Here is a 13,005-nt window from a genome sequence, read left to right on the forward strand (position 1 = left end):
CACTCTCGCGTGGCACGGGAGTGCAAACACCCACCGAACTCCGCAGGATTTTTTTCCTGGGTAAACATGCAGAGGACCTGGCTGCACTAATGCCATTGCAGAACAAGAGCTAGGTGTCGAGAGAGGGAGGATGAGGAGGGGAGAAAGAGGATGGGGCGTCTAGCAAGCGAAGTCAATCCCCTTCTTGGTTTGCATTTGCGCCGCTTCAGCGCTCGCCGCCGCGTTCCTTTGGGTGCCTCCACAATGAGGCCCAGAGGCGGCTTTCCTGGCCACCCTTTTCTCCAAAGGGGCTTCCTCCGTCGCTTCTAACCAGGCTGCCAGTCTCAAAAGCAGCCGGAGATGCAGCCGAACCATTTCCAGGGAGCGTTTGCAGCAACAGCAGCGCGCCAGCGGCAGGAGAAGCTGTCTGTCGCCACTTCGAGGCACAACGTGTTGCTCTGGGTGACTCGGGAGCTTCCTGCAGCTCATGCCTCCTCCCGGCCACCCTCCTCTCTTGGAGCAAAGCCCCCCACCCCTGCCCCGCCTGCTGCTGCTGCTGGCAGCTCCACCAATTCCAGATGTTTAAACGGAGACCTTAAAGGACCTCTGGGCGGCGTTCAACCCATTGCATTCCGCTGGGGGGCTTCCTTCTCCGCTGCAAAGCGCCTCCTCCAACTGCTCGTTGCGGCGGCTACCGCGGAGGACGCTTCCTTTCGTGCAACTGCCCTTTGCAAATCGCCCCTCCTTTCTTCGGAGGGGGGTGGGTGGGATCCTGCACTAGACTTGGGGACCAAGAGGAAGTACCATGTGAAGGCCGAAGTGAGCCAGCCTGCTGCAGCCGGATTTTTATTTTTTTATTTTTTCCCCTTCTCTGATTTTGCCGAGTCACCCTTGTGCTCCTCTCTCGGCTTTGGAGCAGGAGAAGCGCGGGGATTTAAAAAAAGACTTCCAGCAAGGTAAGTGGAAAAGAACAATTCTAGTTCTGCTACAAGCTTCTTGGTACATACCGGTACATCTGTGTGTGTCGTGTGTGTGTGTGTGTGTGTGTGATATACATAATATGTTCTATATAGAGATTATATATAACCAGCTTCTGGTAGGCTTTTATTACGCAGCAGAGCCGCGATAACATGTTTACCGCGCTGGTTTTTTTATTATTCTTAAATACGCAGGGTTGTTTGTTTGTTTTTTACGCCCACGGCGCTTGCGCTGCCCGCTGGTTTTTGCGCGCTGGCTGCAACCACCCAGTTTGGCGCAATCTGGGTCGCGCCTCTCCGGCACCTCGTCGGTATTGCACGGTGCTTAATCTCCGCCGCCGCCTGGGGAAGGGAGGCCTGGGAAGAGGGGGATGGCGGGCACTAAGATCCGCGGCTGCGGGCGCCAAGGGCAACTCCCGATCGCCGTTGCCGCAGTCTCGCTAGGGACGCGGCTGTTGCGCAAAAAGGGAGATGGTGCCTCGTCGCCTTCCTTGGTCCGCACGTGCGCCCTCTCTTTTTCTCATCGCTCTCCGGTGTCGCTCCTCCTCCCTCCCCGCAGGCCGGGACCATCTTCCTCGGCTCGGGATCCGCTGGATCTTCTCCTGGATTTCGTGGACCACCTCCGGCCAGGCGGCGGCGGCGGCGACGCTTCCCCCGCTGCAGGCAGGAGCGCCCGGGTGAGAGCCACCCGCGCCGCCGCTTATGCAACACATCATCGAGAACCACCCGGACATGGCCACGGCGCTGCTGGCGGGCGAGAAACTCAAGGAGCTGATCCTGCCCGGCGCGCAGGACGACAAGGCGGGCTCGCTGGCGGCGCTGCTGCTGCAGCTCAAGCTCGAGCTGCCCTTTGACCGCGTCGTCACCATCGGCACCGTCCTCATCCCCATCGTGCTCGTCACGCTGGTTTTCACCAAGAACTTTGCCGGTAAGGTGGGGCCTTGCTGGGCCTTCAGGGCAGCAGCGTGGATGGAAAGCATGGAATGGGAGAGTTGGGAGGGGACTCTAAGGCTCAGCCAGTCCAGCCAATTTGCAATACAGGTGTCTCAAGGCATCCAGTTTGAAATCATGCCGGGCCCTGCTAAGAATAATAATTATTATTATTATCCGACCCAGATTGCGCCAAACTGGGTGGTTGCAGTGAGCGTGCAATAATAATAATAATAATAATTATTATTTATACCCTGCCCATTTGGCTGGGTTTCCCCAGCCACTCTGGGCGGCTTCCAACAGAACATTAAAATACAATAATCTATTAAACATTAAAAGCTTCCCTAAACAGGGCTGCCTTCAGATGTCCGAGCTTTGCTAAGCTTTGCAAATGTGCTGGCACTGCACTACTAGGAGGAATCGGACGTACAGCTGGTGAAGCCTTTCCCCACTCCTATTGCTGCACCTCGGAAATGGGGAACAGCTTCACCTGTTGAAAGTCTGCCTGTCTGGCAGCTGTAGAAGAAGCTTTTCCTAAGAGGGGAGAGGTGGGGGAGGTAGCAGTGGTTGCAACACACACTCAATTCCCTTCCCTTCTCCAGTAGTTAGAAGGAGGGGAGGCGCAGGGCTGTAGCTAGGGGGAGCGCTATTCGGGTTATTGCCCCGATGAAGCTTCCAGAGGGGTGCCATTGAGGCTCCCAGCCTGTGTATGTGTGTGTGTGTGTGTGTACGCAAATGTGCATGGGGGTGCCAAACTGGGTCTTTGACCTGTATGAAATAAAGCCTAGTTTCGCCCCTGGGGAGTCATCCTCCTGGCAAATAATCATAGTTCAGTCGGTAGGGCATGAGACTCTTAATCTCAGAGTTGTGGGTTTGAGCCCCACGTTGGGTGAAAGATTCTTGCATTGCAAAAGGTTCGCACCTCACGGTCCCTTCCAATTATTATTATTAATAGAGTTTATATACTGTCCTGTACCTGGCGGTCTCAGGGCGGTTCACATAAAAGATCACAACATATATAATCAGAATAAAAACAACAACCCAATAATACTCCCCCAGAAAAGAGCCGCATTTTAAAAGGGTACAGGATGTCAAACAGACCAACCAAAGCCCTGGTTAAAAAGGAACGTTTTTGCCTGACGCCTGAAGGTGCCAGGCAAACAGTTCTATGATTCTATGAAAACAGGCATTTATTAGGATTCTGATAAAAGCATTCCTGCATGACAGGGAAGGAATGCCAAGTGGTGGAAACCTCCCAGAGAAGAGAAACTTGGCAATGTGCAATGGGAAGGCCAAGGGCATAGTAGTGGGGCTAGACTTGATCCACTGTGGAGGCTCAGCTTCGAATCAGAAAAACACACAAGCCTGATTGAATCTCATCTCTGCCATGAACTCTGGTACCCTTAGACCAGGGGTGGGGAACCTCTGGCCCTCCAGATGTTGCCAGACTTGAATCCCCCCACCTTTGGGGAGATGGAGACCATCAACATCTGGGTGACCTTGGGTTTCGGCATCCTTGCCTTAGATCAGGGGTGTCAAACTCAAATTCATCGGGGGCCGCATCAGCAGTTTGGTCACCCTCAAAGGGCCGGTTGCATCTGTAGGACTATGTGTCCACTCTTTATTATCATAAATTATTGTCACTGCATTCAATTATTACTGTTTTTTGTAATAATGTAAGTAATAACTAGCTCTGAAAGCAGAAACATAGTCAGAATGGCAAGTAGATATTCAAATGTACAATTATTGTACAATTTATTGAAAAATGATTTCTGGTAACAGACAGTATTTTTTTTTAACATACAAATATTGCCAAACGCTTGGAGCTGCTGTTCAGGAAGATGGATTTACAAGGGTCCCCCATCATCCCCCTGCGCCTCACAGGGTTCTCTGGGGAGAGGGGCTTGGGTGTGGGGCTGAGTGAGGAAGCCTTCAGCCCTTCATGGAGCAGAGGGCAAATGTAAGAATTCTCTGCACTGCAAGCCTATGTATCTTTAATACCCAATGGAGCTTAGGTTTGTATAAATGGGTGTCGAAGTGCAGCCTTGGGTTGAGCCTCATAAGTCATACGATATGCAAACATTAATGTGAACACAAGGGACCATGGATCCAGTAATCAGCAAAGCACGCAGGTATCTAGGACAAGTAAAAATGTTTTATATTCAACAAATTCTCAAACCGCTCTACTTTAGAATATTCTGTTGCAGCTAACCTGCAAGTTAGTCTATTGGTCGATCCCTGCGAGGCTCTGCCCTTCTGGCCCCGCCCTCTCTCCCTGTGCGGAAGTGAAGCCGGAGTTTAACCCTTTCCATAACGTTAGTGGCTGCTTCTGTTCGTTCCTCAGAAAACGGACCATATATCTCCCTAAAAAAAGGTCAACAACTCAAGCAGTCTCTCTGGAGTTGGCCACCCCTGATCTATATAAACTATCCAGGGAGGAATGGAGGGCTGCCTCCCTCCTGCCACCCCTCCCCTGCCAGATAATATGCCATTCTTCTCCGCTCCTTTGGTAGCCGCCCACCCCTTCCCCCTCCCCTTTTTTGCCAATCAATCCTTCTCCATTTGGGAAATTTACAGGAAACCCAAATTCGCTGTCCTTGTTGGGTGAAGCAGATTTTGAAAAGCATAACACACACACACACACACACACACACACACACACAAGAGTGACACCCTGTGTGTGATTAAATGTCTTGAAATCTGCTTCTGATTTCCTCGGGAATCAGGAGGAGTTGATTTTTTCCTTCCCCCCCCCCACTTGGATTGAAACCTTTTTTAAAAAACTCCCATTTAAAGGCAGCCCGACCTCAGTTTCTCCACTGTTGCAATTCTCCCACCCCACTCCCTTCCCACACCCCTCGCTGCTCTTTTGATCCCTCCCAGTGAAGCAACCCTTCATTGGGTAGTTCAGAGCGAGCGAGCGAGCTAGCGAGAGGGAGAAGCAGCAGCAGCAGCCAGCCCTGCCTCTGCCGCTCATTCCGGCGCCTCTGGAAGCCGCGGCTGCGGCTCCAGCGCGCTTGCCTCCTCTAGCCAGAAAGGGAGAGGGGTTTGGAGGACTTACAGAGCTTCCGGACGAACGGCGACAAGGACAGCTTCGTCGGAGGAGACAACGCGGCAGCGGAGCGCGTTGCCACCGCCCCGCCCCACATTCAAAGCGAGCGCGAAGTTGCGAGAGGTGGGGTTGGGGAAGGGAGCGGCGGCGGGCCATCTCGCGAGAGTAAGAGGCGAGAACGGTTTCCCGAAAGGAGCCCCTGGGAGCTGTAGTCTCCAAGCGGAGCGCTCCCCGCGCGTCACCAGATAGCGGCCTGTTTGTCGGCGCGGCGCTTCAGCAGCAAGGTCCCGCTGCTGGGTCCTGCTGGCTGGGGCGCTCAGCGGGCCGCATGAGGAGGTCTGGCGGGCCGCATTTGGCCCGCGGGCCTTGGGTTTGACACCTGTGCCTTAGATGAACCATGCCATATACTTAAATCACATTTTCTCCACTCTCCCAAAGTGTAGGTAAATCTCTTCTAAAGTTTTGGCATGTTGTGCAGCAACAGTCTTGATCCTGTGTAATCACACCGCTCTACCTTATCGGGTTCTTGTTGCAAGGATTACAACAAAATGTAGTATTTGGGCACGTGGCGTTCTCTGAAGACTCTCAATTACTGTATAAGTTACTGCTTGTTTATTATATCTGCAAGTGTCTGCTTAGCGCCCGGATGTGATTGGGGTGGGTGGGGGAGGAGTGGCCAGAAACACGGTGGAAGGTAGAATGGTAAATGGAACAGTTTGAGAGGAAGGTGTACTATCCAACTTGCTCCTCTGTGAAAAAGCAGTTGAAAGTGCAGGGTGTGTCTCTTGGAGTCCATGGCCTCAGTGGAACCACCACCCAGAGGGTTTTTTTTTTGGGGGGGGTGCATAATGAACAGAAAGCGGTTAGAATTTAGCTCCCCAGAACCACAATTACAAACATGCTTGAAAATTTATTTCGAGATCGCTTCCCCTCAAATAACAACAGGACGCACAATGTCCAGCTGCTCCCAGAGACGTTGCCTCCTCCATTCTTGAAGCGCATGGTTGTATTTTCGCTGCAGCTGCCAAGGGTGTGCAACGGGGCGAGTGAGTGACTCCCATTCTCCCCAGAGATGCTGCGCTGCCTTTGCAAATAAGCTGCCCTTGCTTTTTGTTCCTCACGGAGCACTGCTTGCCATCCGTTCTATTCCTAGGTATCTCGGTTTTGCCTTCTGGGTTCCTAGCGCCGCCTTGCTCCCTTGACACCTACGTTTCTTAGCAGAGGGGCGCTTTGGTACAGAGGAGCATTCGGTCACATGAGCCCCCACCCACACAAGAGTCTGCAGTGGTCCAACCCAGACACAGATTGATTGATTATTTATTTACTTGTTGAATTCATATACCGCCCTATACCCAGAGGTCTCAGGGCAGCTCACAGAAAAGATCACAATCTATAAAATTAAAATAAAAACAATAACCCAATTACACCCCCCAAAAGAGCTCCATTTTTAAAAAGGTATAGGTGTCAATCAGCTCAACCAAAGGCCTGGTTAAAAAGGAACGTTTTTGCCTGGTGCCTAAAGGTGTATAATGAAGGAGCCAAGCGAACTTCCCTGGGGAGAGCATTCCACAGACGGGGAGCCACCACAGAGAAGGCCCATTCTCGTGTTGCCACCCTCCGAACCTCTCAAGGAGGGGGCACACAAAGGAGGGCCTCAGAAGATGATCTCAGGGTCCGGGTAGGTTCACATGGGAAGAGGCGGTCCTTGAGGTATTGCGGTCCTGATCCGTTTAAAGCTTTATAGCAGGGGTGTCCAACTTCAAAGAGATTGCAATCTACTCCCACAAAAAAAAAGCTGGCAGTGATCTACCCATTGTCTTGACCAAAGTTGTTGTTGAGCTTTTCGGGGGGAACAGTGATCAGAGTTATTGAACTTTTGGGGGGAGGGCCTTCACCAAAGTTGTTGAGCTTTTTTTTAGTAGATCGCGACCGACCGGTTGGACACCCCTGCTTTATATGTCAGAAGCAGCACTTTGAATTCAACCCAGAAACTAATTGGTAGCCAGTGCAGTTGGACCAGGATTGGTGTAATATGCTCAAACCGTCTTCAACCTGGTCGCTGAATTCTGCACCAGCTGAAGTTTCTGAACCATCTTCAGAGGCAGCCCTACGTATGACACATTGCAGTAATCTAACCTTGAGGTTAAAGGTAAAGGGGCCCCTGACCATCAGGTCCAGTCGTGTCCGACTCTGGGGTTGCGGCGCTCATCTCGCTCTATAGGCCGAGGGAGCCGGCGTTTGTCCTCAGACAACTTCCGGGTCATGTGGCCAGCATGACAAAGCTGCTTCTGGCGAACCAGAGCAGTGCACGGAAACACCGTTTACCTTCCCGCCGGAGCGGTCCCTATTTATCTACTTGCACTTTGATGTGCTTTCGAACTGCTAGGTGGGCAGGAGCTGGGACCGAGCAACGGGAGCTCACCCCGTTGCAGGGATTCGAATCGCCAACCTTCTGATCAGCAAGCCCTAGACTCTGTGCTTTAACCCACAGCGCCACCTGGGTCCCAACCTTGAGGTTACCAGAGCATAAACAACAATAGTTAGGCTATCCCTGTCCAGATAGGGGTGTAGCTGGGCCACCAGCCAAAGCTGATGGAAGGCACTCCGGGGCACTGAGGCCACCTGAGCCTTGAGCGACAACAGGAGTACCCCCAAGCTATGAACCTGCTCCTTCCAAGGAAGTGTAACCCCACCAAGAGCAGGTGATCCCCTATCCATCTGGTCTAGGGAACCACCCACTAACAGTGCCTCAGTCTTATCTGGATTGAGATCCAGTTTGTTGGCTCTCATCCAGTCCATTCAAGGCAAGAGGCTTCCACTGCCTCACCTGCAGATGCAAAGGAGAAGCAGAGCTGTGTGTCATCAGCATATTGAACGTACTCTGAACCTCCAGATTTCCTACCTCTGTGAAAACCAAAACACTCACCCACCCCACTCACACACAAAACAAAGACCACCACAGCCAACCACAAAGGAACAACCATATCCTAGGCCAACCCCAACATCTCTCACCATCAAAGGAACACAAGTGAACAGCAGAGAACCTACACAAGCGACGCTGACAAAAAACCCCACACTTATTAAGCAAAATAGAAACATTGTCACCCCACCCCCACCCCCTCCCCCCACCTACTTTCCTTCCCCTCTCCTCACCAATGTCTCGACAAATGAAACTGATCTGTAAAAATGCTAAAAGAGACATTGCACATATATTTGTAAACCAAGAAAACCCTTAATAAAAAAAAGGGGAGAAAGAAAAAACAAACAAACAAAGTCTTTGGGTGTCGGCCTTCTTTTGCCCTTTCTCTGCCCTGTTACTGGCACACAGTCCATAGCTGCCAAGTCTCCCGTTTCCCCGCTGTTATCCTGAATGGCGAAATATCCCGTAATTCCCCCGGATTTTCAAAGCAGCTCCTGCTGGCCAGGGAGGTTCCTTCTGTGCATGTCTGGACATGCGCAGAACCGATTTTGGGTGCCGCTCTGCCCATGTCTAGGCACCGGAAATCGGGTAGAGCAGCACCGGAAGTCGCTTCTACGCAAGTCTGGACATGCGTGGAAGCGACTTCCGGTGCCGCGCTGCTGCTGATCCCAGATTTTTCAATCCGGGAGTTGACGGGTATGACACAGTCTCCTTGTGCTTTGGTTCCATTGCCCTGAGTTCTTACAAGTGCTCCCCTTCATCATGACTCTTTAAAATTAACATGCCCTTGCCTATTATGCATCAGCCTCAGAAGTGCACCTGAAGGCTCTGGGGTTGGTTTTAGCTCAAAGGATTTCATGGCAAGTGGATAAAGCACAGTAATCACGTGTCATCATTGGAACATAAGAAACTGGCTTAAGAAGAATCAGACCATTGGTCTATTTAGCTCAGTGCTGCCTACACTGATTGGCAGTGGTTGTCCAGGGTTCCAGACTGCAGTCCAGGGTGGATAAAAATCAATGATTTTTAAATATATATATATATATATCAAAAAAATGATTTTCTAAAAATTTAAATCAGATTTTTTTTATTAAGATTGGATTTTTAAAATAAAATGCTTTTGGAGGAAAAATCATTCTAAAGATAGTTTTCTATTTAAGTTACATTATAATAAATATGGAAATAAGGATTTGTTTTAAGTTTTTCATATGTGTTAAAACTCAGGTTTTTTTTCTAATTGTTTAACCACATCAGTTAACAAACATGGATATGTATGCTATAATGTTATTGTTTTGATTGTTTAAATTGTTATTAAGGAAATGTTTGTTTTTTCTCCTTCCAATAAAGTACAGTAGAAAAGTTGTCCAAATACGAACAGTTAACTTAATGAACCTCACAATAATTTCATAATTATCTATCTATGTATTTCTAATAGTATAACCAAATCGGTACTTTTTGATACAACTGTAAAAACTACTCTGAAAATTTATTATTCCAAAAATGAAACCTTCATCTGGTTGTAAATATTAAGATTATACCAGCAAGGATGAGTCATTTGTAAAAAAATATATGATTTAAACCACGTCTTACTGACTAGTGATTTAAATCAAATCCACCCTTCCTGGAAATGTCAGGGATTGAACCTGTGACCTTCTGAGTTCAAGACAGATGCTCCACCACCAAGCTAGCCCTGCCCTTATTGATTTCCTCCATATCTGTGTAGACCTTCAGGCATTCTGTGGGATTCCAGGTTCCCCCTTCCCACCTTTTGCTGGAGGATATAAAAATGCAATTGGCTGCAAACTGTAAAAGGGCCTCTTTTCTTTTCTTTTCTTTTTTAAGTGGCTATTTCCAGAGGGATAACTGTGCAGCTAAAGCAACCAAGACTCTTGTGGTAACCTTGAAGATTTAACACAGGCATCCCCAAACTTTGGCCCTCCAGATGTTTTGGACTGCAATTCCCATCTTCCCCGACCACTGGTCCTGTTCGCTAGGTATCATGGGAGTTGTAGGCCAAAACATCTGGTGGGCCGCAGTTTGGGGATGCCTGATTTAACACAAGTATTGTGGTGTAAGTCGGTTTTCATTTTCGTCTCAACGCCGCTTTGAACCTTGCTTCTGCTGTGCACTCGCTAGGTCACCAATCTGCAATGTAGGAATAGTAATCCCGGTCTCCCTTCCAAGTCTCCGGTCTCCCTTCCAAGGCTGTTGTAGGCATTACAAGATAATGTACAGAAAATGCAAAGTGTCCTTATATCTCTCTAACTTTCTGAAGCAATTGTATCCGTTGCAAACAAGGTAGTAGCATTTTGAACATGCGGTATTAAATTGCTATCAGAGTAACTTCTTATTTCTTAAAAAATCTTTAAAAAATCATATGAACATGAAATGCAAATGTATTTGTGGATATAAGTCTATATTTAGAAGAGCTAGGTTTCCATGTGACCGTTTAGTACCAGGGAATAAGGCTGGCTGGGAACAGCAATGGGATATGATATGGAAATTATTGTCTCTTTGTGAATAGCTATTAATGTTGTGTGAATCTGCATTGAGGCATTTAAAAGCAATACGTTTTCAGCTTGAATGACCACACACCGAGCTTTTAGAAAGTGAATCATACAGCCCATTGAAAATTACCGATCCAACAAATTGTTTGGGTTTGTAGTGAAACCTTTTAGGTGCTCACATTAATCCCTTGGTTGGTTTTTGTGGGGCAGCGGCAAAGATGGCAAAGTAGCAAGAGTTAAGTTGTGGGGCCTTCTGTTAAACCATTTTCCGTCGATGTAAGAACATGCAAGCTTCTGAACTGGGGAAAAAAGTAATCACTGTGTAAAAGATACGCAGCCTTTTGGCAGCAGACTGAGTTCTGTTTTTATTTAGGATGTGCTCACATTACCGCCTTCGAGCGCAATGTAGTTGTTTTATTCATGGTGTATTTCACAGCTATTTCCTTCCGGCTGCTCGCATCAGCCTGCTTCATTCGGATCAGATTTGTTTCTGCTTGTACACACACTAAGGGGGTGTTGTTGGGGCAGGGATGTCTTCCCTCCCCCCAAAAAAGCATGTCCAAAGTCCGTTTCGGGGGCCGGTCGATTTAACCCAGCCCCTATGGCAGTTTATTTTCTGGGGTAAAATCCTAAAAAAAAAAAAACCCTCAACAACTTCAATACTTAAAAAAGGTTAACACCTTTGGTCGGCCCTCACGGCCCTTCACTTCATCAAATCTGGCCCTCTTTGAAAAAAGTTTGGACACCATTGCTGGCCTAGGTAAAGGTGTTTGTGTTAAAGATTCATTGCTTGTGTCTGCAGTCATATGATTGTTGTCTATCACATGACGGTATATGTTTTTCATTCCACAGAGTGGGACGTGACGGAGACAGGATGTTTGTTTTACTTTGTTTCCTGAATTGCAACTATTGTCCTTTGCTCTTTCTCTTTGCTGCCTGAGAGAGAGGGAGCCCTGTTGCAGTGCTCCGTGTATGTTTATATGTAAATAAACGTAGATTAGCCAAATGCTGAGCTACTGAGTTCTGTTACGCAATTGCACAAACTCTGCGGATCTGTAAGTGTGCTGATGTCGGTTGGCATCAGTCGCTGTGATGTTCAGGCTGAAGAAAGCCTTCGAAGCTCCTGATCAACCAGGAGGGAGGGAACATGCCAGTTGAGCATGTGTCTCTGCCACGGTCCTACTCGTGTGTAAGAGATCCTAATAGTTTGCACCTTGGCTAGAGATGAATAAGGAATTGCTCGCTATGGAGCTGCTTTGAGAAACGTATCAAACTGTATTATACATTTGTACCTTGGATCCCGAAAGCCCTGCGAGTCAAACGTTTTGGCTCCCGAACTCCACAAACCCGGAAGTGAGTGTTCCGATTTGCAAACATTCTTTGGAACCCGAATGTCCAATGCGGCTTCTAATTGGCTGCAGGAGCTTCCTGCGGCCAGTAAGAAGCCGCACCTTGGTTTTCGAACATTTTGGAAGTTGAACGGACTTCCAGAATGGATTCCATTCGACTTCCGAGGTACAACTGTATGGTATAACCCCAAGACTTGACCATTGTGATACTGAAAGACTCCAGCTGGTACAAAATGCTGTGGGTAGACTGTGGCTATCGCTACATAAGTTTCTTCAAAACTTTTCAAAAGCTACACTGAGATGTCCCAACTCATTGTTTTCCCCTGAAAATATTAAAAAAGACTCTTTTTTAAAAAGAGTGTAAAATAGCTGTAGATTACAGCATTGGGTTATGAAGCAACTTTCAATAGCTGGAATGCTTGTCCCTCAAAATTAGTAGAGGAATTAGAAGCTCCAAGCAGAAAATTATTGCCGCTAGCTTTTTGTTTCTTTGTTGAGTGTAGGAAGAGCCTGCAGAGAATACGGAGTGTGGCAACCGTCAGGTAGCCCATCATAAGGTGTGACTCTGGCATGGTCGCTGGAACAAATTGACGGACCATTTACAGTTCCCAGGGACAAAGTGTTACAAGCAAATAAATAACATTCTGGGCACAGAGCAGCTTCAGAATAGGAGCAGCTGGCGGAAACATTCCCAAAGGTAAAGTTGAAGTGAACATTTTGTTTTCCTGTGCACCAGGACAAGCAACTGAATTTGAGAGGGCAAAGGTTTGAAAACAATTAATTGCCTAAGTGGGCATGGTCCATGGGCATGGGCTTGACTCTGAACTGTAGATCTGGTGTAGAGACATTAAGGGGGAAATGCGCTTATTTCAGAAGCAACATCATGCTTCTAAAAAGATACTGCTTAATTATCCAAGGGCTATCTTCTGTACTACTTTCAGTATTTTAATCCAGCTCCTTATTGCATCTCCATTATTAATCAACCTTCTATATCTATGGTGCCATTGATGAATATAACCACTATTTTTGAACTGCCCTGTGATTTTCAGACATAGCTGCCAAGTTTTCCCTTTTCTCGCGAGGAAGCCTATTCAGCATAATGGAAAATCCCTTTAAAAAAGGGATAACTTGGCAGCTATGTTTTCAGATGGAGAGTGGTATAATAATAATAATAATAATAATAATAATAATTATTATTATTATTATTATTATTATTATTATATGCTGCCCTATACCCGGAGGTCTCAGGGTGGTGGTTCACAGAAAAGATCACAATATATAAAATAAAAAT

General features: G+C 47.8%; 1 protein-coding gene across 1 annotated transcript in view; it reads left to right on the forward strand.

Annotated features, from left to right (window-relative positions):
- The first annotated feature begins 1,639 nt into the window (after positions 1 to 1,639).
- Positions 1,640 to 13,005, forward strand: part of PANX2 (pannexin 2) — a 32,827-nt gene continuing 21,461 nt past the window's right edge. The window contains exon 1 of the mRNA XM_035128399.2: positions 1,640 to 1,884. Coding sequence (XP_034984290.1) covers positions 1,659 to 1,884 — 226 coding nt within the window. The 5' untranslated portion in view covers positions 1,640 to 1,658. The remainder of the gene's footprint in view (positions 1,885 to 13,005) is intronic.

Source organism: Zootoca vivipara, chromosome 10 (genome assembly GCF_963506605.1).
Source record: "Zootoca vivipara chromosome 10, rZooViv1.1, whole genome shotgun sequence".
Classification (NCBI taxonomy): Eukaryota; Metazoa; Chordata; class Lepidosauria; order Squamata; family Lacertidae; genus Zootoca; species Zootoca vivipara.